The sequence below is a fragment of the Lethenteron reissneri genome, chromosome 62 (assembly GCF_015708825.2).
Source record: "Lethenteron reissneri isolate LAM-NWPU_2019-01 chromosome 62, ASM1570882v1, whole genome shotgun sequence".
Lineage (NCBI taxonomy): Eukaryota > Metazoa > Chordata > Hyperoartia > Petromyzontiformes > Petromyzontidae > Lethenteron > Lethenteron reissneri.
This window is the reverse complement of record NC_083840.1, coordinates 3,119,285-3,146,566: the sequence shown is the minus strand read 5'-3', so window position 1 is coordinate 3,146,566 and position 27,282 is coordinate 3,119,285. Positions and strand designations below refer to the sequence as shown.

The 27,282-nt window shown below is 56.0% G+C and overlaps 1 protein-coding gene across 2 annotated transcripts in view; it reads right to left on the bottom strand.

Annotated features, from left to right (window-relative positions):
• Positions 1 to 896: 896 nt before the first annotated feature.
• The window catches only part of CCDC191 (coiled-coil domain containing 191), a 55,962-nt gene continuing 29,576 nt past the window's right edge, over positions 897 to 27,282 (bottom strand). For both annotated transcript variants that reach the window (XM_061576809.1, XM_061576810.1), the window contains 8 exons: positions 26,471 to 27,111; positions 21,974 to 22,047; positions 21,452 to 21,534; positions 15,164 to 15,265; positions 12,691 to 12,834; positions 5,032 to 5,184; positions 3,202 to 3,356; positions 897 to 1,147 (listed from right to left, as the gene is read on the bottom strand). In XM_061576809.1, the coding sequence (XP_061432793.1) occupies positions 1,015 to 1,147; positions 3,202 to 3,356; positions 5,032 to 5,184; positions 12,691 to 12,834; positions 15,164 to 15,265; positions 21,452 to 21,534; positions 21,974 to 22,047; positions 26,471 to 27,111 (1,485 nt within the window). In that variant the 3' untranslated portion in view covers positions 897 to 1,014. The remainder of the gene's footprint in view (positions 1,148 to 3,201; positions 3,357 to 5,031; positions 5,185 to 12,690; positions 12,835 to 15,163; positions 15,266 to 21,451; positions 21,535 to 21,973; positions 22,048 to 26,470; positions 27,112 to 27,282) is intronic.

Genomic DNA, 27,282 nt, shown 5'->3' with positions numbered 1-27,282 from the left:
TCCCACCCAGCTTAAATATACGCTGCCAAGCTTAGTGGTGTTCATTCAGACGCTGTCTTTCCGACAGCCCTGTTTCTTCACCAGAGGACGGCTGCTTGCGTTGTGGCCGAAACGCCGTGACAATTTTATTATGTTTAATTTTTATTATTTTATTATTTCCCTTCTACGTGACTTTACCGAAAGAACCAAGAATCTGACACCCTGTGTATATGAACACAAATTCAATGTCGTGATGCGGTGGTCTAGGCGCTGGCCCAATTAACTCGGTCACCGGAGTTCAATTCCCAGTAACCGGCTGGCATCATTGGGCAAACCATATTTGGCTGCAGCTATGAAATTTCCATGCGGCGATGACGACGACGATGATGGTGGAGCCACCACCGCCACGCTGAGCAGTCGATCGCAAGAGCCGGGTCGCTAACCGAGCAAAGGGGCTGGCACGGCAAGCTCGCAAGCTAAAAAAATCGCTTTTCGTTGAACAGCTTCAGAGACCTCCTTTACCAGTGGCAAAATATAGTAGTAGGTTTGTACCCTTGAAACTGGTACAAAAACTGACACCTTTATCCAAGGCATCATGTTTGCAATAACCACAACACAAGCAGTCAAAATGCAAACAAAAAGAAACAACTCTGATAATGGTAAGCACTGTCCTAGAAGTTGATTGGTCCACACTCGAGACAGCTTTTCTTAGAGCCTAGTCTCCATTGGTGTTGGACCAAATGCTTACCCCGAGCTCTCAATACTCTGATAGTGCGCTGTCTTTGAGTTGTGTGCCTTTTGGCGTCACCTGGTCCAACACCAATGGAGATACTAGGCTCTAAGAAAAGCTGTCTCGGGTGTGGACCAATCAACTTCAAGGACAGTGCATATCATCATCAGAGTTGTTTCTTTTTGTTTGCATTTTGACTGCTTGTGTTGTGGCTATTGCAAACATGATGCCTTGGATAAAGGTGTCAGTTTTTGTACCAGTTTCAAGGGTACAAACCTACTACTAGCTTCAGAGAAGCGCCGTCACTACGAGTGGAAGTCTGGCAGCAGCTGTGCCACCTTTTTCCGCATCTCCGCCAGCCGCGTCTCTCGCTCCCTCTCTTGACGCGCCAACGCCGGGAGACGCCGCCAAGCAGCGAGCGCCCGGCTCAAGCGCCGCCTGGAGCACGCGCGACAACACACACACACGACAACACACACACACAAAGATCCCCCGTATAGCCTTAACAGACTGTAGGGGCAAGTGCTGTTAGCGAGCTGCACCTATGAAGGCCGGCACGGCACACGAGGGGGTGGGTGGCCAGCACCACGCCCGACTGCCTTTGTCTCCCCAGTGGCGATGTTTACACACTGCACCAGGTACTCATTTACGGCTGAGTCGACCTTCCGTGTACCAGGCGAGGTAGTCAACATCTCGCCAGATACAGGCGTCGTCAGGGTCGGGATCGGACCCACGACCTCCCGCGCACCGGGCGAGGTAGTTAACATCTCGCCAGATACAGGCGTCGTCACGGTCGGGATCGAACCCACGACCTCCCGCGCACCGGGCGAGGTAGTCAACATCTCGCCAGATACAAGCGTCGTCAGGGTCGGGATCGAACCCACGACCTCCCGCGTACCGGGCGAGGTAGTCAACATCTCACCAGATACAGGCGTCGTCAGGGTCGGGATCGAACCCACGACCTCCCGCGCACCGGGCGAGGTAGTCAACATCTCGCCAGATACAGGCGTCGTCAGGGTCGGGATCGAACCCACGACCTCCCGCATACCGGGCGAGGTAGTCAACATCTCGCCAGATACAGGTGTCGTTAGGGTCGGGATCGAACCCACGACCTCCCGCGTACCGGGCGAGGTAGTCAACATCTCGCCAGATACAAGCGTCGTCAGGGTCGGGATCGAACTCACGACCTCCCGCGTACCGGGCGAGGTAGTCAACATCTCTCCAGATACAGGCGTCGTCAGGGTCGGGATCGAACCCACGACCTCCCGCGTACCGGGCGAGGTAGTCAACATCTCTCCAGATACAGGCGTCGTCAGGGTCGGGATCGAACCCACGACCTCCCGCGTACCGGGCGAGGTGGACGACATCTCTCCTGATACAGGCGTCGTCAGGGTCGGGATCGAACCCACGACCTCCCGCGCACCGGGCGAGGTAGTCAACATCTCGCCAGATACAGGTGTCGTCAGGGTCGGGATCGAACCCACGACCTCCCACGTACCGGGCGAGGTAGTCAACATCTCGCCAGATACAGGCGTCGTCAGGGTCGGGATCGAACCCACGACCTCCTGTGCACCGGGCGAGGTAGTCAACATCTCGCCAGATACAGGCATCGTCAGGGTCGGGATCGAACCCACGACATCCCGTGCACCGGGCGAGGTAGTCAACATCTCGCCAAATACAGGCGTCGTCAGGGTCGGGATCGAACCCACGACATCCCGTGCACCGGGCGAGGTAGTCAACATCTCGCCAGATACAGTTGTCAGGGTCGGGATCGAACCCACGACCTCCCGTGCACCGGGCGAGGTAGTTAACATCTCGCCAAATACAGGCGTCGTCAGGGTCGGGATCGAACCCACGACCTCCCGTGCACCGGGCGAGGTAGTCAACATCTCTCCAGATACAGTTGTCAGGGTCGGGATCGAACCCACGACCTCCCGTGCACCGGGCGAGGTAGTTAACATCTCGCCAAATACAGGCGTCGTCAGGGTCGGGATCGAACCCACGACCTCCCGCGTACCGGGCGAGGTAGTCAACATCTCGCCAGATACAGGCGTCGTCAGGGTCGGGATCGAACCCACGACCTCCCGCGCACCGGGCGAGGTAGTCAACATCTCTCCAGATACAGGTGTCGTCAGGGTCGGGATCGAACCCACAACCTCCCGCGCACCGGGCGAGGTGGTCAACATCTCGCCAGATACAGGCGTCGTCAGGGTCGGGATCGAACCCACGACCTCCCGCGCACCGGGCGAGGTAGTCAACATCTCGCCAGATACAGGCGTCGTCAGGGTCGGGATCGAACCCACGACCTCCCGCGCACCGGGCGAGGTAGTCAACATCTCTCCAGATACAGGCGTCGTCAGGGTCGGGATCGAACCCACGACCTCCCGCGCACCGGGCGAGGTGGTCAACATCTCGCCAGATACAGGCGTCGTCAGGGTCGGGATCGAACCCACGACCTCCCGCGCCCCGGGCAATGAGACACGTGACGTCACCTGTTGGCGTGCTCGATGGCTTCCTCCTCCTTCTCCCACAGCGCCAGCCTCTCCTGCGTGGCTACGCCACGCCAGGCACGGAAGGCCCTCCCCGCGAGTTTCCTGCGGTGCGTCCCGGAAGCCTCCTCCTCCGCATGCCTCACGCTGTCCACGTACTGCGTCAGTCGACGGGGGAGGAGGGAAGGAAGGACCGCACAACAACGACAAATGGGAGTTTTAAGTGTCTCTTTCGCATCATCATCATCACCGTCACCGTCATCACGCGAGGGTGATAGGGGGCGCGGGGGGGGGGGGGTGGTGACTCTTGCCAATAATAAGGGGAGCCACCGTGGCTAAGAGATGTTAACTACCTCGCCTGGTGTGCAGGAGGTTGTGGGTTCGATCCCGACCCTGACGATGCCTGCTGCTGTATATTTGGAGTTTGTGTCTCTCTCTCTCTCTCATCATCACGGTGGCGAGGAGATGTTAACTACCTCGCCTGGTGTGCAGGAGGTCGTGGGTTCGATCCCGACCCTGACGATGCCTGCTGCTGTATATTTGGAGTTTGTGTCTCTCTCTCTCTCTCATCATCACGGTGGCGAGGAGATGTTAACTACCTCGCATGGTATGCAGGAGGTCGTGGGTTTGTTTCCGACCCTGACGATGTCTGCTGTGTATATGGAGTTTGCGTGTCTCTCTCTCATCATCATCATCATCATCACCACGGTGGCTAGGAGATGTTAACTACCTCGCCTGGTATACAGGAAGTCGTGGGTTTGTTTCCGACCCTGATGATGTCTATGTGTGAATCTCCCTCTCTGTGTGTATGTGTTGTGTGTCTCTCTGCTTGTGTGTCTGTCTGTGTGTCTCTCTATGTGTGTCTATGTTGTGTGTCTCTCTCTGTGTCTCTGTGTGAGTCTCTCTCTGTGTGTCTCTCTCTGTGTGTCTCTGTGTTGTCTCTCTCTGTGTGTCTCTGTGTGTCTCTCTCTGTGTGTCTCTGTGTTGTCTCTCTCTGTGTGTCTGTGTGTGAGTCTGTGTGTCTCTGTGTTATCTCTCTCTCTGTGTGTGTGTCTGTCTGTGTGTTTATGTTGTGTGTGTCTCTCTCTCTGTGTGTCTATGTTGTGTGTCTCTCTGTGTGTCTCTGTGTTATCTCTCTCTCTGCGTGTGTGTCTGTCTGTGTGTCTCCGTGTCTGTGTTTTGTCTCTCTCAAATTGAGTTCTACCTGATGACGACAGCTCGTGTTGCAATCGAAACGTCGTGATTTAATTTAGTTTATTTTTCTACCCACGTGACTTTACCGAAAGAACCAAAGAGTATGGATTGCTGCAGTGACGAAAGCTTCAAATCAGCATTGAATATCAATGCGTCGTTAAACCGGCCACAACCCGACCCGGCCAATGACTAAGGCGTTTGTCACGTGACCAAAACGTGCCCAATTCGTTCCCAGTTCAGCACACACCGGCTGCGTGTTGGAGCGTAAACCCACGACGTTTGCAACTCGACCGCCGTGACGTTTCGCCGGTGATTACAACAACAACAAAAACAACAGCCGGCATCATCAGGCGACAGCCAGACGAGTCGTCGTGGACAAATCCTACAAATCTCCGGGCTTGCGATAAATGTGACGTCATCACCTGCTAGCCAATCAGATGCCACGACCAGAGAAGATGATGATGGGGGGGGGGGTGGGTGGGAAGGTAAAGTGTTCCATAAAAACCGCAATGGATGCCCATTACCGCACCGGGTTATCCGTAGTCAACCAACGCGCGCCAACGCGACGCGCGTCACCGTGTCGCGACGCGTCACCATCGCCCCCCGCGTCGTTGTCGATGCACCGCCCGACCCCCGTACCTTCGTCCAGGCGGCGAGCGCCCTCCTCTGCAAGCGACGTGAGCGGAGGCTCGCCGCCCGGCGCTCCCTCTCCCGGACGGCGTCGCGAGCCGCTCCGCTCCACGCCAGGACGCAGGCGCGCAGCGCCGAGAGCCGGTGGTGCAGCTCCGCCGCCTGGGGTGACGTGTGGGGTGGGGGGGAGAGATGGGGGACACGTGGGGGACACGTGGGACACGTGAGGGACACGTGGGACACGTGGGGAACACGTGGGGGACACGTGGGGGACACGTGGGACACGTGGGAACACGTGGGGAACACGTGGGAGACACGCGGGGGACACGTGGGGATACGTGGGGGACACGTGGGGGATACGTGGGGACACGTGGGACACGCGGGGATACGTGGGAGACACGTGGGGACACGTGGGGGAAACGTAGGAGACACATGGAGACACGTGGGGGACACGTGGGATACGTGGGGACACGTGGGGGACACGTGGGACACGTGGGGAACACGTGGGGGACAAGTGGGGGATACGTGGGACACGTGGGGACACGTGGGGGATACGTGGGGGACACGTGGGGGCAAGTGGGGGACACGTGGGATACGTGGGGACACGTGGGGATACGTGGGGGACACGTGGGACACGTGGGAACACGTGGGGAACACGTGGGAGACACGCGGGGGACACGTGGGGATACGTGGGGGACACGGGGACACGTGGGACACGTGGGACACGTGGGGGACACGTGGGGGACACGTGGGACACGTGGGAACACGTGGGGAACACGTGGGAGACACGCGGGGGACACGTGGGGATACGTGGGGGACACGTGGGGGATACGTGGGGACACGTGGGACACGCGGGGATACGTGGGAGACACGTGGGGACACGTGGGGGACACGTAGGAGACACATGGAGACACGTGGGGGACACGTGGGATACGTGGGGACACGTGGGGGACACGTGGGACACGTGGGGAACACGTGGGGGACAAGTGGGGGATACGTGGGACACGTGGGGACACGTGGGGGATACGTGGGGGACACGTGGGGGCAAGTGGGGGACACGTGGGATACGTGGGGACACGTGGGGGATACGTGGGACACGTGGGGGACACGTGGGGACAAGTGGGGGACACGTGGGATACGTGGGACACGTGGGGACACGTGGGGGACACGTGGGGAACACGTGGGGAACACGTGGGGGGACACGTGGGGATACGTGGGGATACGTGGGGGACAAGTGTGGGACACGTGGGGACACGTGGGGAACACGTGGGGGACACGTGGGGAACACGTGGGGGACACGTGGGGACACGTGGGAACATGTGTGGGATACGTGGGGAACACGTGGGGAACACGTGGGGGACACGTGGGGACACGTGGGGACACGTGGGGGACACGTGGGGAACACGTGGGGAACACGTGGGGGACACGTGAAGATACGTGGGGATACGTGGGGGACAAGTGGGGGACACGTGGGAACATGTGTGGGATACGTGGGGGACACGTGGGACACGTGGGGGACACGTGGGGAGACACGTGGGGACACGTGGGGAATACGTGGGGGACACGTGGGGATACGTGGGGATATGTGGGGGACACGTGGGACACGTGGGGGACACGTGGAGAGACACGTGGGACACGTGGGGGACACGTGGGGGACACGTGGGGGACACGTGGGGACACGTGGGGGACACGTGGGGGATACGTGGGGGACACGTGGGGGATACGTGGGGACACGTGGGACACGCGGGGATACGTGGGAGACACGTGGGGACACGTGGGGGATACGTGGGGGACACGTGGGGGCAAGTGGGGGACACGTGGGATACGTGGGGACACGTGGGGGATACGTGGGACACGTGGGGGACACGTGGGAACAAGTGGGGGACACGTGGGATACGTGGGACACGTGGGGACACGTGGGGGACACGTGGGGAACACGTGGGGAACACGTGGGGGGACACGTGGGGATACGTGGGGATACGTGGGGGACAAGTGTGGGACACGTGGGGACACGTGGGGAACACGTGGGGGACACGTGGGGAACACGTGGGGGACACGTGGGGACACGTGGGAACATGTGTGGGATACGTGGGGAACACGTGGGGAACACGTGGGGGACACGTGGGGACACGTGGGGACACGTGGGGGACACGTGGGGAACACGTGGGGAACACGTGGGGGACACGTGGGGATACGTGGGGATACGTGGGGGACAAGTGGGGGACACGTGGGAACATGTGTGGGATACGTGGGGGACACGTGGGACACGTGGGGGACACGTGGGGAGACACGTGGGGACACGTGGGGAATACGTGGGGGACACGTGGGGATACGTGGGGATATGTGGGGGACACGTGGGACACGTGGGGGACACGTGGAGAGACACGTGGGACACGTGGGGGACACGTGGGGGACACGTGGGGACACGTGGGGGACACGTGGGGGATACGTGGGGGACACGTGGGGGATACGTGGGGACACGTGGGACACGCGGGGATACGTGGGAGACACGTGGGGATACGTGGGGGACACGTAGGAGACACATGGAGACACGTGGGGGACACGTGGGATACGTGGGGACACGTGGGACACGTGGGGAACACGTGGGGACACGTGGGGACACGTGGGGACACGTGGGGATACGTGGGGAACACGTGGGACACGTGGGGACACGTGGGGAACACGTGGGGATACGTGGGGGACACGTGGGACACGTGGGGACACGTGGGGAACACGCGTGCAGAAGCAGCAGCAGCAACAAACGAACAGCATCAGCATGCAGCAGCAGCAGCAGCACCCGAATGGCTTCAAGTTCGCGGTTTCGTTTAACGGGTTGAGTACTCGAGAAACAAAACCCAAAGCGTTGGCTAGGAGATGTTAACTACCTCGCCTGGTATACAGGAGGTCGTGGGTTCGATCCCGACCCTGACGACGCCTGCTGCTGTATATTTGTAGTTTGCGTGTCTCTCTCTCTCATCATCATCACGGTGGCTAGGAGATGTTAACTACCTCGCCTGGTGTACAGGAGGTCGTGGGTTCGATCCCGACCCTGACGACGCCTGCTGCTGTATATTTGTAGTTTGCGTGTCTCTCTCTCTCATCATCATCACGGTGGCTAGGAGATGTTAACTACCTCGCCTGGTGTACAGGAGGTCGTGGGTTCGATCCCGACCCTGACGACGCCTGCTGCTGTATATTTGGAGTTTGCGTGTCTCTCTCTCTCATCATCATCACGGTGGCTAGGAGATGTTAACTACCTCGCCTGGTGTACAGGAGGTCGTGGGTTAGACCCTGACGACGCCTGCTGCTGTGTATTTGGAGTTTGCGTGTCTCTCTCATCATCACGGAGGCTAGGAGATGTTAACTACCTCGCCTGGTGTACAGGAGGTCGTGGGTTAGACCCTGACGATGCCTGCTGCTGTATATTTGGAGTTTGCGTGTCTCTCTCATCATCATCATCACGGTGGCTAGGAGATGTTAACTATCTCGCCTGGTGTACAGGAGGTCGTGGGATCGATCCCGACCCTGACGACGCCTGCTGCTGTATATTTGTAGTTTGCGTGTCTCTCTCTCTCATCATCATCACGGTGGCTAGGAGATGTTAACTACCTCGCCTGGTGTACAGGAGGTCGTGGGTTCGATCCCGACCCTGACGACGCCTGCTGCTGTATATTTGTAGTTTGCGTGTCTCTCTCTCTCATCATCATCACGGTGGCTAGGAGATGTTAACTACCTCGCCTGGTGTACAGGAGGTTGTGGGTTCGATCCCGACCCTGACGACGCCTGCTGCTGTGTATTTAGAGTTTGCGTCTCTCTCTCATCATCGTCATCACGGTGGCTAGGAGATGTTAACTACCTCGCCTGGTGTACAGGAGGTCGTGGGTTCGATCCCGACCCTGACGACGCCTGCTGCTGTATATTTGGAGTTTGCGTGTCTCTCTCTCTCATCATCATCACGGTGGCTAGGAGATGTTAACTACCTCGCCTGGTGTACAGGAGGTCGTGGGTTAGACCCTGACGATGCCTGCTGCTGTATATTTGGAGTTTGCGTGTCTCTCTCTCTCATCATCATCACGGTGGCTAGGAGATGTTAACTACCTCGCCTGGTGTACAGGAGGTCGTGGGTTCGATCCCGACCCTGACGACGCCTGCTGCTGTATATTTGGAGTTTGCGTCTCTCTCTCATCATCGTCATCACGGTGGCTAGGAGATGTTAACTACCTCGCCTGGTGTACAGGAGGTCGTGGGTTAGACCCTGACGACGCCTGCTGCTGTGTATTTGGAGTTTGCGTGTCTCTTTCTCTCTCCGTGGTCGCGTGGTTTTTTCTCCGGGTCATCCGGTTTTCCTCTCCACATTTAGTATCAACGTGCGTTCGGATCATTTGCCCACCACCAATGTCCACGTGATGATGATAAGGCCACTTCGTTGAGCTGTCATTTGTGGCCAGTTTAGTTTAGGCTGAGTCGCCCTAGGGGAGGCCCAGGACCAGTTCAGATAATCGCCGGCGTCGGTGTGGTCGGTGTTGGCCGTGAGCGGGAATTTCACTCGGGTCTCTAACCGCAGCAGCACCGCCACTCCCCGCGGACGCACGCACGCACGCACACACGCACGCACGCACGGTGCACACATGCACACACGCACGCACACACACACGCACGGTGCACGCACACACGCACACACGCACGCACACATGCACGGTGCACACACATGCACACACGCACGCACACACGCACGGTGCACAAACACGCACGCACACACACACACGCACACACGCACACGCGGTGCACAATCACGTAGACGCTTGTACCCCCATGGCACACCGCCCGGGAAAGACGAGCGAGAGAGGGAACCAGCGAGCCAGAGAGAGAGAGGAATGTTTCATTTAAAAAGGGGGGGGGGGGGAGGCACATAAAGCAAAGCATTGAAAAAAACAAAAACGAAATGATGAACGAAGCAAAGTGCCGACTACACCGTGCATATTCTTGTCTCCTCTGATCGTAAAAAAGAAAGAAAGAAAGTGAGACAGAGAGAGAACCGGAGAGAGCGAGCGAGCGAGCGAGCGCGAGAGTGAGCGAGCGAGAGGAAGCAAGACAGAGTGAGACAGAGAGTGAGAGACAGAGTGAGACAGAGAGAGAGAGACAGAGCGAGATCGAGAGAGGGAGAGCGAGTGAGACAGAGAGTGAGTGAGACAGCGAGACAGAGTGAGTGAGAGAGTGAGAGAGAGACACAGAGAGAGAGAGCGAGCGAGAGAAAGCGAGAGGGAGCAAGACACAGTGAGACAGAGTGAGTGAGAGAGAGACAAAGCGAGCGAGCGAGAGAGATCGAGTGAGTGAGCGAGCGAGCGAGCGAGCGAGAGAGAGCGAGAGAGATCGAGTGAGTGAGCGAGCGAGCGAGCGAGAGAGAGCGAGAGAGATCGAGTGAGACAGAGAGTGAGTGAGTGAGAGAGACAGACAGAGTGAGACAGAGAGTGAGTGAGAGAGCGAGCGAGCGAGTGAGACAGAGAGTAAGCGAGCGAGTAAGCGAGCGAGCGAGCGACAGAGCGAGCGTTCACGGCCGTGCCAAACGCGCCGGGCACCGAGGTGTCTGCGATTCGAGCGCATGCCCTGATGCCCTGCCTAGCGCACACCCTGCCTGCAACGCTTCCACTCCACAGCACCCCCCCCCCTTCCAGCCCCCCCCCCCCCTCTGCACGCCATCCAATCTTCTCCACGTAATCCCCGACACAGCGGAGCTGCGGACAAACGGAGAACGTCCGTCCGGTGCGACAGGGGGATTTGTGCGCGGCCTCGTGCGTGTCCGACATTCAGCCGTTTAAAGCGCTAAGCCACGATCCTACACCCCATCCCTTCCCCCCCCCCCCGCCCCCGGTACATCCCTTCAACTCGTACAAGTTGCCTGCGTGTCAGCGCCCCAGGTTGTTGTTGTTGTTGTTGTCGGTTTACTCCTCCTCCTGCTTTATACAGGGCGCTTCGAAAAAACGTCAACACTTCATATGGGACTATCGTTTTTTTTCACGCATGATAATCAACTGCAAACATGGTGACAAATGTTTTTTTTAATTAAATTAGAAGATTTCGATTTTGCGTGTCTCTCTCTCATCATCATCACGGTGACTAGGAGATGTTGACTACCTCGCCTGGTATTCAGGAGGTCGTGGGTTCGATCCCGACCCTGATGCCTGCTGCTGTATATTTGGAGTTTGCGTGTCTCTCTCTCTCATCATCGTCAAGTTGGCTAGGAGATGTTGACTACCTCGCCTGGTATTCAGGAGGTCGTGGGTTCGATCCCGATCCTGATGCCTGCTGCTGTATATTTGGAGTTTGCGTGTCTCTCTCTCATAATCATAACAGTGGCTAGGAGATGTTAACTACCTCGCCTGGTGTACAGGAGGTCGTGGGTTCGATCCCGACCCTGACGCCTGCTGCTGTATATTTGGAGTTTGCGTGTCTCTCTCTCATCATCATAACGGTGGCTAGGAGATGTTGACTACCTCGCCTGGTATTCAGGAGGTCGTGGGTTCGATCCCGACCCTGACGCCTGCTGTTGTATATTTGGAGTTTCTGTGTCTCTCTCTCTCTCAGCCGCCACCCCCTGATCGAAAGTGATAGCTCAACGAAGTTGCTCATCGCGTGGGAACGTACAGCGGTCAGATACTTCGAACGGCCAAGGAATCGAAATGCACGTAGATTCTCAATGTGGGGAGGGCTCGTAGGGAAATCCACATGACCACCACGGAGAGAAGAGAGAGAGAGAGAGACACGCAAACTCCAAATATACAGCAGCCGGCGTCAGGGTTTGGGTCGAACCCACGACCTCCTGTATACCAGGCGAGGTAGTTAACATCTCCTAGCCACAGTGATGATGATGAGAGAGAGAGACACGCAAACTCCAAATATACAGCAGCAGGCGTCGTCATGGTCGGGTTCGAACCCACGACTTACCGCACACCAGGCGAGGTAGTCAACATCTCCTGGCCACCGCGGCAGAGGTCGCAACCGGGTACCCGATACCCGTACCCTACCCGATACCCAGCTACCCGTACCCGGCCGGGTACGGGTACGGGTAGCCGTTTGCGACCCTGGTGCGGCCGGGTACGGGTACGGGTAGACCGTGAGTCACTGGTGAGTCACCGTTTGTCACTCATTTCCCAACGTCTTGTCTCTTCTCACAATTCAAGTTCCTAGAATCAACCCACCCGCGCCTGCAACAGGGCTTCATCCCAGAGGTCGCAATCGGGTAGCCGATACCCGTACCCTACCCGTACCCAGCCAGGTACGGGTAGCCGTGAGTCACTGGTGAGTCACCGTTTGTCACTCATTTCCCAACGTCTTGTCTCTTCTCACAATTCAAGTTCCTAGAATCAACCCACCCGTGCCTGCAACATGGCTTCATCCCAGAGGTCGCAATCGGGTACCCAATACCCGTACCCTACCCGTACCCGGCCGGGTACGGGTAGGGTACGGGTACGGCCGGGTACGGGTACCCGTTTGCGACCCTGGTGCGGCCGGGTACGGGTAAGGAATCAAAACCCGTTTGCGACCTCTGGCGCCGCGGCTGTGAGGGGGGGACGGGGGGCAGGTGGGTGGAGCTGTGTGGGGGAGCAGGTGGGCGGAGCTACGTGTGTGTGGGGGGCGGGGCACAGCGTTGGCTCCGCCCACATCTCTCACCCGCCGGCTGTCATGCGCGTGCCGCACCAGCAGCGCCAGCGGGCGCAGGCCGAACCGCAGCAGCAGGCGGCGGCGGCGGTGGCCGTCGGCGGCCTCCTCCAAGCGGCTCCTGCGCTCCGTCCGGCGGGCCTGCTCCTCCGCCCTCTGCGGGAGGATCGGAATCGGGACGTCGATTTAAATTTTACCAGATGACGCCATGTGAGACTAGGCTCTAAGGAAAGCTGTCTCGGGTGTGGACCAATCAACTTCAAGGACAGTGCATACATTATCGGAGTTGTGTTTTTTGTTTGCATTATGACTGCAGGTATTGTGGTCTATGCAAACATGACTCCTTTTAAAAAAGGTGTCCGTTTTGTTGCCAGATAAAAGGGTAAAAAAACAATTATCATATTTTTTCTTCTGGCAAATGAGGTACCAACGGTGATGAGCCTGATAAAAAAAATTAAAATAAAAGTTTATCTGACCCGAAACGTTCATTATGAATTAAATATCACTTTGACCATCACGTACTGTGTGTGAGCCAGAGCACACTCGACGAAAGGATCTCGGATGTAGTTCTGTTATATCCACTTCCGTGGGTTGATCTCCAACAGGAAGTGCTGCTCTCTACTGAGTGTCGACCAGCGGTCACTCAAGGAATAGAACTCAGATGTAGCTCTGTTATATCCACTTCCGTGGGTCGATCTCCAACAGGAAGTGATGCCCCCTACTGTGTGTCGACCAGCGGTCACTCAAGGAATAGAACTCAGATGTAGCTCTGTTATATCCGCTTCAGTGGGTTGATCTCCAACAGGAAATGCTGCCCCTCTACTGTGTGTGGATCAGCGGTCACTCAAGAAAGAGAACTCAGATGTAACTCTGTGATATCCACTTCTGTGGGTTGATCTCTAACAGGAAGTGCTGCTCTCTACTGAGTGTCGACCAGCGGTCACTTAAGAAAGAGAACTCAGATGTAGCTCTGTTATATCCACTTCTGTGGGTTGATCTCTAACAGGAAGTGCTGCTCTCTACTGAGTGTGGGTCAGAGGTCACTTAAGAAAGAGAACTCAGATGTAGCTCTGTTATATCCACTTCCGTGGGTTGATCTCCAACAGGAAGTGCTGCTCTCTACTGAGTGTCGACCAGCGGTCACTCAAAGAAGAGAACTCAGATGTAGCTCTGTTATATCCACTTCAGTGGGTTGATCTCTAACAGGAAGTGCTGCTCTCTACTGAGTGTAGATCAGAGGTCACTTAAGGAAGATAACTCAGATGTAGCTCTGTTATATCCACTTCCGTGGGTCGATCTCCAACAGGAAGTGCTGCTCTCTACTGAGTGTAGATCAGAGGTCACTTAAGGAAGATAACTCAGATGTAGCTCTGTTATATCCACTTCCGTGGGTCGATCTCCAACAGGAAGTGCTGCTCTCTACTGTGTGTGGACCAGCGGTCACTTAAGAAAGAGAACTCAGATGTAGCTCTGTTATATCCGCTTCTGTGGGTTGATCTCCAACAGGAAGTGCTGCTCTCTACTGTGTGTCGACCAGAGGTCACTCAAGAAAGAGAACTCAGATGTAGCTCTGTTATATCCGCTTCTGTGGGTTGATCTCCAACAGGAAGTGCTGCTCTCTACTGTGTGTCGACCAGCGGTCACTCAAGAAAGAGAACTCAGATGTAGCTCTGTTATATCCACTTCTGTGGGTTGATCTCTAACAGGAAGTGCTGCTCTCTACTGAGTGTGGGTCAGAGGTCACTTAAGGAAGAGAACTCAGATGTAGCTCTGTTATATCCACTTCTGTGGGTTGATCTCTAACAGGAAGTGCTGCTCTCTACTGAGTGTGGGTCAGAGGTCACTTAAGGAAGAGAACTCAGATGTAGCTCTGTTATATCCACTTCCGTGGGTTGATCTCTAACAGGAAGTGCTGCTCTCTACTGAGTGTAGATCAGAGGTCACTGAAGGAAGAGAACTCAGATGTAGCTCTGTTATATCCACTTCCGTGGGTTGATCTCCAACAGGAAGTGCTGCTCTCTACTGAGTGTAGATCAGAGGTCACTTAAGGAAGAGAACTCAGATGTAGCTCTGTTATATCCACTTCCGTGGGTTGATCTCTAACAGGAAGTGCTGCTCTCTACTGAGTGTAGATCAGAGGTCACTTAAGGAAGAGAACTCAGATGTAGCTCTGTTATATCCACTTCAATGGGTTGATCTCCAACAGGAAATGCTGCCCCCTACCGTGTGTCGACCAGCGGTTACTCAAAGAAGAATGGACCTCAGAGGTAGCTCTGTCACATCCACTTCCGCAGGGTTTCCGTTCTCCGACACGAAGGGTCCCGCCGTTCCGCCAGATTCTTGGTCCCGTGACGCGATGCGATAGCGCTATCCGCATGACATTGCCTAAATTTATTTACGTAATATGTGTATATTTTAAACGGCAATTGTCCGCAAGCGTCTGCGAGCTGAGATAAGCCGCCGGGCGTGCGGGGGATGACCTCACCAGCTTCTGCAATCGCCTCTCCTCCTTCCGTCTCTCCGCCTCTGCCCGTCTCTCAGACTCCTCTCTCCGCTGTTTCTCCTCTTCCAGCGCCCGCATTTGCATCTGCGCCCGAGGAACACAAAGACAAAGAACCCCCGGATAGCCTCGGCATGCTGTTGGGGGCAAGAGCCGTTGGTTTGCGAGCAGCACCTACGAAGGCCGGCACGGCGGCGACTTTGTCTTCCCCGCTGGCGATGATTTCCTACACACCGTGCCGGGTAGTCATTCGCGGCCGAGTCGACCTAGGGGAGGCCCGGGACCGGTTCCAGATAATCGTCACGGGGTGTTGGTGGGGGGTGCGTGCGTGAGCGGGAATCGAACTCGGGTCGCCGCGAACACGCAGACAGACAAAGACAAAGATCCCCCGAGTAGCCTTAACAGACTATATTCTAAGGTTTTTAGGTAAAGTCACGTAGGTAAAAAATTAAAATTAATAAAATAAAATAAAAATCACGACGTTTCGGAGGCAACACAAGCTTCCGTCTTCAGGTGGAATTTTTTTCCCTACGTGACTTTACCGAAAAACCTAAAGAATATGAATCCTTAACAGACTGTTGGGGCAAGTGCTGTTAGCAAGCAGCACCTAACCCTAACTAAATTTGAGAGAGAGACAAAACACAGACACGGAGACACACAGACAGACACACACGCAGACAGAGACACACAGAGACACACAGAGAGAGACACACAACATAGACACACAGACAGACACACAAGCAGAGAGAGACACAGAGAGAGACACACAGAAACACACAACATAGACACACACAATCAGATAGAGACAAACACTGAGACAGACACACACAGAGACACACAGAGAGAGAGAGACAAACACACAGATAGAGACACGCAGAGACAGACACACAAATAGAGACACACAAAGAGAAAGACACACACAACATAGACACACACAAGCAGAGAGAGACACAGAGAGAGACACACAGAAACACACAACATAGACACACACAATCAGATAGAGACAAACACTGAGACAGACACACACAGAGACACACAGAGAGAGAGAGACAAACACACAGATAGAGACACGCAGAGACAGACACACAAATAGAGACACACAAAGAGAAAGACACACACAACATAGACACACACAAGCAGAGAGAGACACAGAGAGAGACACACAGAAACACACAACATAGACACACACAATCAGATAGAGACAAACACTGAGACAGACACACACAGAGACACACAGAGAGAGAGAGACAAACACACAGATAGAGACACGCAGAGACAGACACACAAATAGAGACACACACAGAGAGAGACACACACAACATAGACACACACAAGCAGAGAGAGACAAACACAGAGACACACAGAGAGAGATAAAGATCCCCCGTGTAGCCTGAATAGACTGGAGGGGCAAGTGCTGTTAGCGAGCACCTATGAAGGCCCGCACGGACACACGAGGGGGTGGGTGGCCAGCACCACGCCCGGCCGCCTTTGTCTCCCCAAGTCACGATGTCGACATCGGGGGAGTTCCCACCAAGACCGCAAGCGGAAATCAATCTTGGCGCTACCGCCGGAGAGACACACAAGTGCAGCCTTAAATTTCGATTTAAAGCTTTCGTGACGCTGTCTCCCCGACAGACCTGGTCTTCACCTGAGGACGGCTGCTTGCGTTGTGGCCGAAACGTCGTGAGAATTGTATTTTATTATGTTTTATTTTTATTATTTTATTATTTCCCTTCTACGTGACTTTACCGAAAGAACCAAGAAGATGAATCCCTGCAGTCACGAAAGCTTTAAATCGAAATTGTATTGTTTTATTTTTATAATTTTATTATTTGTATTATTTCAAAATTACAATTTTTTATAATTTTATAATTTTTATTATTATTATTTTTTATATTTATATTTATTATTTTACCATGTTTTAGTTTTATTATTTTATTATGTTTTGTTTTTATTATTTTTGTTATTTTATTATTTTATTTTCATTATTTTACTACTTCCATCCTACGTGACGACTTTACCGAAAGAACCAAGAAGATGAAGAGCAGCCTTGCCGGCCGCGATAAGACGGGAAGTCAGCGCAGAACCCCCCCCCCGCCCCCCCCCCCCCCTCGGCCGATTTGTCTCCCAACTCCGTCACCAATTGGCCTGTGCGGGGGGCAGTCGAGTTTAGAATGCAAACAACGTGGCCGCAGGTGCGGCCGTGATAAGACGCGCTGCCCATCGTTGAAAATTGTACATCTTGCGCGCGTGATACAAATGGTGTGCCTTTACTCCCAAGACGTGCCCTCGTTGCTAATCTTGGTTTATGTGTTTCTCTCTATCCCCCCCCCCCTCGCCTCTCTCTCTCCTCCCTTCTCTCCGAAGACGTAAAATGCCCCCGCGTTTGAGAGCGTTTCGCGCAGCGCAGCGCCGCGCTCGTTCCGTTCGTTGTTCATCCGCGTTTATTTATTAGGGCGCAGCGGTGGCTGTGAGATGTTGACTGCCTCGCCTGGTATGCGGGAGGTCGTGGGTTCGATCCCAACCCTGATGCCTCGATATTTGGAGTTTGCGTGTCTCTCTCTCATCATCACGGTGGCTAGATGTTAACTACCTCGCCTGGCGTGCAGGAGGTCGTGGATTCGATCCCGAACCTGATGCCTAGATGATGATGATAGTGGTGATGGTGGTGATGATGATGTTGATGGTGTAGATGATGGTGATGGTGGTAGCGTTGATGGTGGTGATGTAGATGATGATGATGATGATGGTGGTGATGATGATGATAGTGGTGATGATGATGATAGTGGTGGTGGTAGCGGTGATGGTGGTGATAGTGGTGGTGGTAGCGGTGATGGTGGTGATAGTGGTGGTGGTGGTGATGATGATAGTGGTGATGATGATGATAGTGGTGGTGGTAGCGGTGATGGTGGTGATAATGGTGGTGGTAGCGGTGATGGTGGTGATAGTGGTGGTGGTGGTGATGATGATGATAGTGGTGATGATGATGATAGTGGTGGTGGTAGCGGTGATGGTGGTGATAGTGGTGGTGGTAGCGGTGATGGTGGTGATAGTGGTGGTGGTAGCGGTGATGGTGGTGATAGTGGTGGTGGTAGCGGTGATGGTGGTGATGGTGATGATAGTGGTGGTGATGTAGATGATGATGGTGGTGATGGTAGTGGTGAGAGTGGTGATGTAGATGATGTTGATGATGATGGTGGTGATGGTGATGATAGTGGTGGTGGTGGTGATGATGATGATGATAGTGGTGATGGTAGTGGTGAGAGTGGTGATGTAGATGATGATGATGGTGGTGATGGTGATGATAGTGGTGATGTAGATGATGATGATGGTGGTGATGTAGATGATGATGATGATGATAGTGGTGATGTAGATGATGATGATGATGGTGGTGATGGTAGTGATGATAGTGGTGATGTAGATGATGATGATAGTGGTGGTGGTGGTGGTGATGATGATGATGATAGTGGTGATGTAGATGATGATGATGATGGTGGTGATGTAGATGATGATGATGGTGGTGATGTAGATGATGATGGTGGTGGTGATGATGATGATGGTAGCGGTGAGAGTGGTCACTCCGCCGCGTTGCCACGAACGCGGCCGCCCCGTACGGCGCGAGCGAAACACGCAACGCACGTCACGACAAAACGTGCTCTTACAATCCAATTCCGTTGTTCGCTGCGATCGCAAAATCCCGCGGGGGAATGTCCCGTCAGCTCGCCCCCATGCCGCCAACTCATTCTCATTCCACGACCAGCGCAAGGCGCCCCCCCCCCTCCCCAGCACACACCGGCACACACCGGCACGGCCGTCACCGCCGATTCAGAAGTGGGGGCGGATTTGAGGACACCACGGAGGTCATGGGCAGAAGGGAGGGAGGGGGGGGGGGAGAGGGGGCGAGGAAGGGAGGGGGGGGGGTAGAGGGAGGGGGGGGTAGAGGGAGGGAGGGGAGGGAGGGGAATGAGGGGAGGGAGGGGGGAGAGGGAGGGAGGGGATGGAGGGAGTGGAGGAGGGGAGGGAGGGAGTGGAGGGGGGGAGGGGAGGGAGGGGGGGGGAGAGGGGGCGAGGGAGGGGGGGGTAGAGGGAGGGGGGGTAGAGGGAGGGAGGGGAGGGAGGGGAGGGAGGGGGGGAGAGGGAGTGGAGGAGGGGAGGGAGGGAGTGGAGGGGGGAGGGGAGGGAGGGGGGGAGAGGGGGCGAGGGAGGGGTGGGGTAGAGGGAGGGAGGGGAGGGAGGGGGGAGAGGGAGGGAGGGGAGGGAGGGAGTGGAGGAGGGGAGGGAGGGAGTGGAGGGGGGGAGGGGAGGGAGGGGGGGGAGGGAGGGAGGGGGGGGAGAGGGGGCGAGGGAGGGAGGGGTAGAGGGAGGGAGGGGAGGGAGTGGAGGGGGGGAGGGGAGGGAGGGGGGGGGGGGGGAGAGGGGGCGAGGGAGGGGGGGGGTAGAGGGAGGGGGGGTAGAGGGAGGGAGGGGAGGGAGGGGAGGGAGGGGAGGGAGGGAGTGGAGGGGGGGAGGGGAGGGAGGGGGGGAGGGGGGGAGGGGAGGGAGGGGAGGGAGGGGGGGAGGGAGGGAGTGGAGGGGGGGAGGGGAGGGAGGGGGGGAGGGGGGGAGGGGGGGAGGGGAGGGAGGGGGGGAGGGGGGGAGGGGAGGGAGGGGAGGGAGGGGGGGAGGGAGGGAGTGGAGGGGGGGAGGGGAGGGAGGGGGGGGGGGGGGGAGGGGAGGGAGGGGAGGGAGGGGGGGAGGGGGTGGAGGGAGTGGAGGGGGGGGAGGGGAGGGAGGGGGGGGGGGGGGGGGGGGAGGGGAGGGAGGGAGGGGGGGAGGGAGGGAGTGGAGGGGGGGAGGGGAGGGAGGGGGGGAGGGGGGGAGGGGAGGGAGGGGAGGGAGGGAAGGAGGAAGGGAGGGAGGGGAGGGAGGGGAGCCGATGGCTGGGATCGAGTTTGAGATGCCATCACTGGCACAACCACCACCACCACCGTCACCATCACAACCACCACCACCGCCGCCACCACTACCGTCAAAACCACAACCACCACCGCCACCACCACAAGCACCAACAACAACAACAACAACCGCCATTCGCCACTAAGTGGCGGCGACGTCACCACGACGCCTGTGCCAGGCTAGGTGCACGTTGAGGCCACGTGAAGTGTCGAGCGCCCGCTGGCAGGAGGTCACGGGGCAGACCCAGCAGGTGCCACGGGTCGACCGACTGAGATGACTGAGATGACCGAGATGACCATCTACCGCGCCACAACCAACACCACAACCACCATCACAACCACCACCACAACCACCACCACAACCAACACCACAACCACCACCACAACCACCACCACAACCCCATCGCCATGGGGCAAGCGCCGTTAGCGAGCACCATCTCCTACGAAGCAGAGGTCGCAAACGGGTTATGATTCCTTACCCGTACCCGGCCGCACCAGGGTCGCAAACGGGTACCCGTATCCGTACCTGGCCGGGTACTCAACGGGACACTCAACGGGACAGGCGACGGGACACGGGTAGGGTACGGGTATCGGGTACCCGGTTGCGACCTCTGCTACGAAGGCCGTCACACAGCGCGATGGGGTGGGTGGCCAGCACCTCGCATCAACACACACACAGCGATACGCACAGGTAACAAGTAAACCCGTAAAAACAAAGTTTTTCACTATAAATCCTTTATATGCGTGGCGGCTCGAGTCCTCTCGTCCTCTGGCTTGAGATGGCTGCCACCTATGGGTCAGATGATTGTCTGCAATATTAAACAATTGGTAATTAAATATTCAATTTGTTTTCCCTAAACAGTGTAAAATTTTGGAATTTTTTTTCACGAAAATTAATTGTCACGCACAACGAGTCTGTGTGCAAAATGTCAGCTCGATTGGATCACGGGAAGTGGGTTAATAAACGACCGAAAGATTTGCACGGTCGTAAGCACGCAAGCAAGCACGCAAGCACGCAAGCAAGCGAACTTAATATAAAGGATTTAAAAAAGACAAAGATCCCCTCCCCACCCACCCCGTGTAGCCTTCGCAGACTGTTGGGCCAAGTTCCGCTAGCGAGCAGCAGCAGCGCCTACGAAGGAAGTCACGGAGCACACGCGGCCGGAGTTCCCAATGTGATGAGCGAGTGGGCGAGTGGGCGAGTAAGTGGGCGAGCGGGTGAGCGAGCGAGTGGGTGGGCGAGTGAGCGAGCGAGCGGGTGAGTGAGGATGTGTTCACGGCCGCGGGTGAGCGTGTTGCGTGCTGCGTGTTGCGTGTTGCGTGTTGCGTGTTGCGGTACCAGGCGCTCGTCCTCCCTCTGCTTCCTCCTCTCCTCCAGCTCCTTCTTGCGACTTGCTCGCGACGCGGCGCGCTCCTCCATGGCTGCCGACGGGACACGTGACGGGACACGCAAGCGGGACACGCAAATAAAGAGACACGCGTAAACGCAACAGGACACGGAGACACAGCGTCCGTGGGTGTGCGGTAATATCAATACTCTGATGATGATGATGATGATGATCGTTGTCGTGAGACATCGCAGTGAGAGGGAGTACGGGGCTGTCCGCTGTGGTGGCCGCGCTATTCATTAGCGGACGGGACCCCGACTCACTCCCCGGTGATCTACGTCCATCGGAAGAGAACATTTTTCATCTTCACATCCCGTAATGTTAGGCCGTGACCTTACGACCTGACCCCCCCCTTCCCCCCCGCACTAACGTCAATGCCGCCCCCCCTACCTCCCCACCAGCCCCCCCCCCCCACCACCTCAACCCCCACCAGCCCCCCCCCACCCCACCTCACTCCACCCACAATCCTTCACCTTGAACCACCCGGTGGGCTGCGGGCGGAGGGTGCCACTTGGCAGGCAGCTCTTCGGATTCGACGGCCCTGCTGCTGTAGATCGCACGGCACAGCAGAGACAAAGATTGTCACCCCCCCCCACCCCCCCCCCACCCCCCCCACCCCCCGGACCGCCCGCGTGGCCTTCAACAGACCGCGGGTTGCAAGCGCTGTTAGCGAGCGGCACACAAAGGCGTGGGTGGCCACCAGAGGTCGCAAACGGGTTTTGATTCCTTACCCGGCTACCCGTACCCGGCCACACCAGGGTCACAAATGGGTACCCGTACCCGTACCCGGCCGGGTACGGGTAGCCGTTCCCTACCCTACCCGTACCCTACCCGAAATGAGTGACAAACGGTTACTCACCAGTGACTCACGGTCTACCCGTACCCTACCTGTACCCGGCCGATGGACGGGTAGGGTACGGGTATCGGGTACCCGATTGCGACCTCTGGGATGAAGCCATGTTGCAGGCGTGGGTGGGTTGATTCTAGGAACTTGAATTGTGAGAAGAGACAAGACGTTGGGAAATGAGTGACAAACGGTGACTCACCAGTGACTCACGGCCTACCCGTACCCAGCCGGGTACGAATAGCCGGGTATCGGGTAGGGTACGGGTATCGGGTACCCGGTTGCGACCTCTAGTGGCCACCACGACCACGCCCGGCCGCCTTTGTCTCCCTTAGCGGGGCGGTGTTTTTGAACCCACCGGGTTACTGATTTGAGGCTGAGTCGACCTAGGCTGGCGGTAGGGGGGGGGGCAGGAGCGGTTTGGATCCAGTATTGTTAGCGAGGGGTGCTTACGAAGGCCGGCACGGCACACTAGGGGGTCGGTGGTCAGCACTACACCCGGCCGTCTTTGTCTTTCCTGGTTCACATAAGCGGAACGGGTTTCGGCCGTGAGCGGGAAACACACTCACTCACACTCTCACTCACTCACTCAATCACCCGTTCACACACTCACCCACTCACTCACACTTCCACTCACACACTCACTCACACTCTCACCCATTCACTCAATCACCCATTCACACACTCACACACTCACTCACACTTCCACTCACACACTCACTCACACTCTCAATCACAAACTCAATCACCCGTTCACACACTCACCCACTCACTCACACTTCCACTCACACACTCACTCACTCACACTCTCACCCATTCACTCAATCACCCATTCACACACTCACACACTCACTCACACTTCCACTCACACACTCACTCACACTCTCACTCACTCAATCACCCGTTCACACACTCACCCACTCACTCACACTTCCACACACACACTCACTCACACTCTCACTCACTCAATCACCCATTCACACATTCACACACTCACTCACACTTCCACTCACACACTCACTCACACTCTCACCCACTCACTCAATCACCCATTCACACACTCACCCACTCACTCACACTTCCACTCACACACTCACTCACACTCTCACCCATTCACTCAATCACCCATTCACACACTCACACACTCACTCACACTTCCACTCAAACACTTACTCACACTCTCACTCACTCACTCAATCACCCGTTCACACACTCACCCACTCACTCACACTTCCACTCACACACTCACACTCACCCACTCAATCACCCATTGACACACTCACACACTCACTCACACTTCCACTCACACACTCACTCACACTCACCCACTCAATCACCCGTTCACACACTCACCCACTCAATCACCCATTCACACACTCACCCACTCACTCACACTTCCACTCACACATTCACACACTGACCCACTCAGTCACACACTCACTCACACTCACACTCACCCATTCAATTACCCATTCACACACTCACCCACTCTCTCACACTCCCACTCACACACCCACCCACCCATTCAATTACCCATTCACACACTCACCCACTCACTCACACACCCACCCACCCATTCAATTACCCATTCACACACTCACCCACTCTCTCACACTCCCACTCACACACCCACCCACCCATTCAATTACCCATTCACACACTCACCCACTCACTCACACTTCCACTCACCCATTCACACACTCACCCACTCAGTCACACACTCACTCACACTTACACTCACCCATTCAATTACCCATTCACACACTCACCCACTCTCTCACACTCTCACTCACACACCCACCCACCCATTCAATTACCCATTCACACACTCACCCACTCACTCACACTTCCACTCACCCATTCACACACTCACCCACTCAGTCACACACTCACTCACACTTACACTCACCCATTCAATTACCCATTCACACACTCACCCACTCTCTCACACTCTCACTCACACACCCACCCACCCATTCAATTACCCATTCACACACTCACCCACTCACTCACACTTCCACTGACCCATTCACACACTCACCCACTCAGTCACACACTCACTCACACTTACACTCACCCACTCAATCACCCATTCACACACTCACCCACTCTCTCACACTCTCACTCACACACCCACCCACCCATTCAATTACCCATTCACACACTCACCCACTCACTCACACTTCCACTCACCCATTCACACACTCACCCACTCACTCACACTTCCACTCACCCATTCACCCACCCACCCACGCATTCACGAAATCCGAGTCTTATTTGTCGATTGCCTTACCCAAGTTTAGGAATTGGTGTACTTATGCAATTTTAACTTATAAACTTCATACATTTTTCAAACATTCATTTTGAGCGATTTGCATTCTTTCGCGCCGTGCGAAGCCAACTTTACCCATCGCTAACCGGCACGGCGATCGTGTTTATGCACCGTTTGCTTGTTGTTGCTGGAACTTTCTGACCCCGGTGGCTCCCGACCGGAGATCGGCGAGACAAAGAGCTTCGTGGCCTGTCGGATTTCTCCAGGAAAAAAAACAGAGCTTCTGATTCTCATTCCGAATGAGCCGGTTAGTTTTTGTTTCGATTTAAAGCTTCTTTCGTGACTGCAGGGATTCATCTTCTTGGTTCTTTCGGTAAAGTCACGTAGAAGGGAAGTATTAAAATAATAAAAAAAAACATAATAAAACAATTCTCACGACGTTTCGGCCACAACGCAAGCAGCCGTCCTCAGGTGAAGAACAGGTCTGTCGATAAGACAGAGTCTAAATGACACGTCTTAGGCTTGGAGTGTCTATTTAAGCTGTGAGGAAGGAGGAAGGGTGGGTTTTTGTTGTTGTCATTGTTTTATCGCCGGTTACTCGGGAAGACTCAGATGCGGTGGGGAGGGCGGGGGGGTGCTTTCTGTGAAACTACCGCACAACCTGCCCAATAGAATCCTCCAGGGTAAATAATGATTCCGATTCTGTTTGGGGAGCTCACTCTGGAGTTCACACCGTCACGGCGGTGGCGCCCGTTCAGCCCGCGCCGTGGGATGGCTAGGAGATGTTAACTACCTCGCCTGGTATACAGGAGGTCGTGGGTTCGATCCCGACCCTGACGCCTGCTGCTGTATATTTGGAGTTTGCGTGTCTCTCTCTCATCATCACCACGGTGGCTAGGAGATGTTAACTACCTCGCCTGGTATGCAGGATGTCGTGGGTTCGATCCCGAACCTGACGCCTGCTGCTGTATATTTGGAGTTTGCGTGTCTCTCTCTCATCATCACCACGGTTGCTAGGAGATGTTAACTACCTCGCCTGGTATACAGGAGGTCGTGGGTTCGATCCCGACCCTGACGCCTGCTGCTGTATATTTGGAGTTTGCGTGTCTCTCTCTCATCATCACCACGGTTGCTAGGAGATGTTAACTACCTCGCCTGGTATGCAGGATGTCGTGGGTTCGATCCCGACCCTGACGCCTGCTGCTGTATATTTGGAGTTTGCGTGTCTCTCTCTCATCATCACCACGGTGGCTAGGAGATGTTAACTACCTCGCCTGGTATGCAGGATGTCGTGGGTTCGATCCCGACCCTGACGCCTGCTGCTGTATATTTGGAGTTTGCGTGTCTCTCTCTCATCATCATCACGGTGGCTAGGAGATGTTAACTACCTCGCCTGGTATACAGTATGTCGTGGGTTCGATCGCGACCCTGACGCCTGCTGCTGGATGTTTGGAGTTTGCGTGTCTCTCTCATCATCATCATCATCACGGTGGCTAGGAGATGTTAACTACCTCGCCTGGTGTACAGGAGGTCGTGGGTTTGAGCCCCACCCTGACGCCTGCTGCTGTATATTTGGAGTTTGCGTGTCTCTCTCTCTCCCCATGGTCGCGTGGATTTTTCTACGGGTCCTCTGCTCTTTTTCCCCTCCGCACATTTAGAATCTCCGTGCGTTGACAACATTTGGCTGCTGCTGTGCACTTCTAACTGATGATGATAGGTCACTTCGCTGAGCTCAGCGGGGGCCTTACCCTGGTAACAACAACAAATCTCGAATCGTTTTATTTTGTTAAAAAACAAAAAAACCCTGCGGCCCGGGGTTCGACAAAAACCGACGCGGTGTTTCTCAAACCCGACCTGCTGCCCTTGGACGAAAGCGGACATCGCTGCTGCTGCTGCTCCTGCTGCTGCTGCTGCCGCTGCTGCTGCTGTTGCCGCTGATGCTCCTGCTGCTGCTGCCGCCGCTGCTGCTCCTGCTGCTGCTGCTGCTGCTGATGCTGCTGCTGTTGATGCTGATTCTGCCGCTGATGCTCCTGCTGCTGCTGCTGCCGCTGCTGCTGCTGCTCCTGCTGCCGCTGATGCTGCTGCCGCTGCTGCTGCTGCTTCTCCTGCTGCTGCTCCTGCTGCTGCTGCTGTTGCCGCCGCGCGACCTCTCCGTCCCCGTCCCCGTTGAGCGACACAACTCCGGGGGGCGTCCGCCTCGCGACCCCCGGGGGTCGGTCGGCCGATCGACCTCCGGCCGTTCGACCTCCGACCCGACCGGCGTCGCCCCTCATCGACGGCCCCCCCCTTACGGAGAGGTCCCCCGTCGTCGCTGGCGGGGAGACGCGACGGGCTCGCGCCGATTGATGGGCGCCGTCGGGAGCGCGCGGCGAGGGCTCGATTGATGCGCCACTTTGGTTGACGGATCGGGGCGGCGGAGGCGGCGGGGAGGAGGAGGAGGTGGTGGAGGGAGCAAACGCTCCGTTGGCGGATGTTTCCCGGTCGTCCGTCATCATCTATTTGAATTAGGGGGACGTTGGGGGGGGTGGGGGGGGGGGTGGGAGAAAACGGGACAGATGACGCGCAGAACGAGCGCTGACAAAGCGTCGCGTTTGCGTGGCGCGAAGGGACTTTATTGTAAAGGTGAAAAGTTTAAAGGTCGAATTTTTTGGTATTTTTTTTGCTGT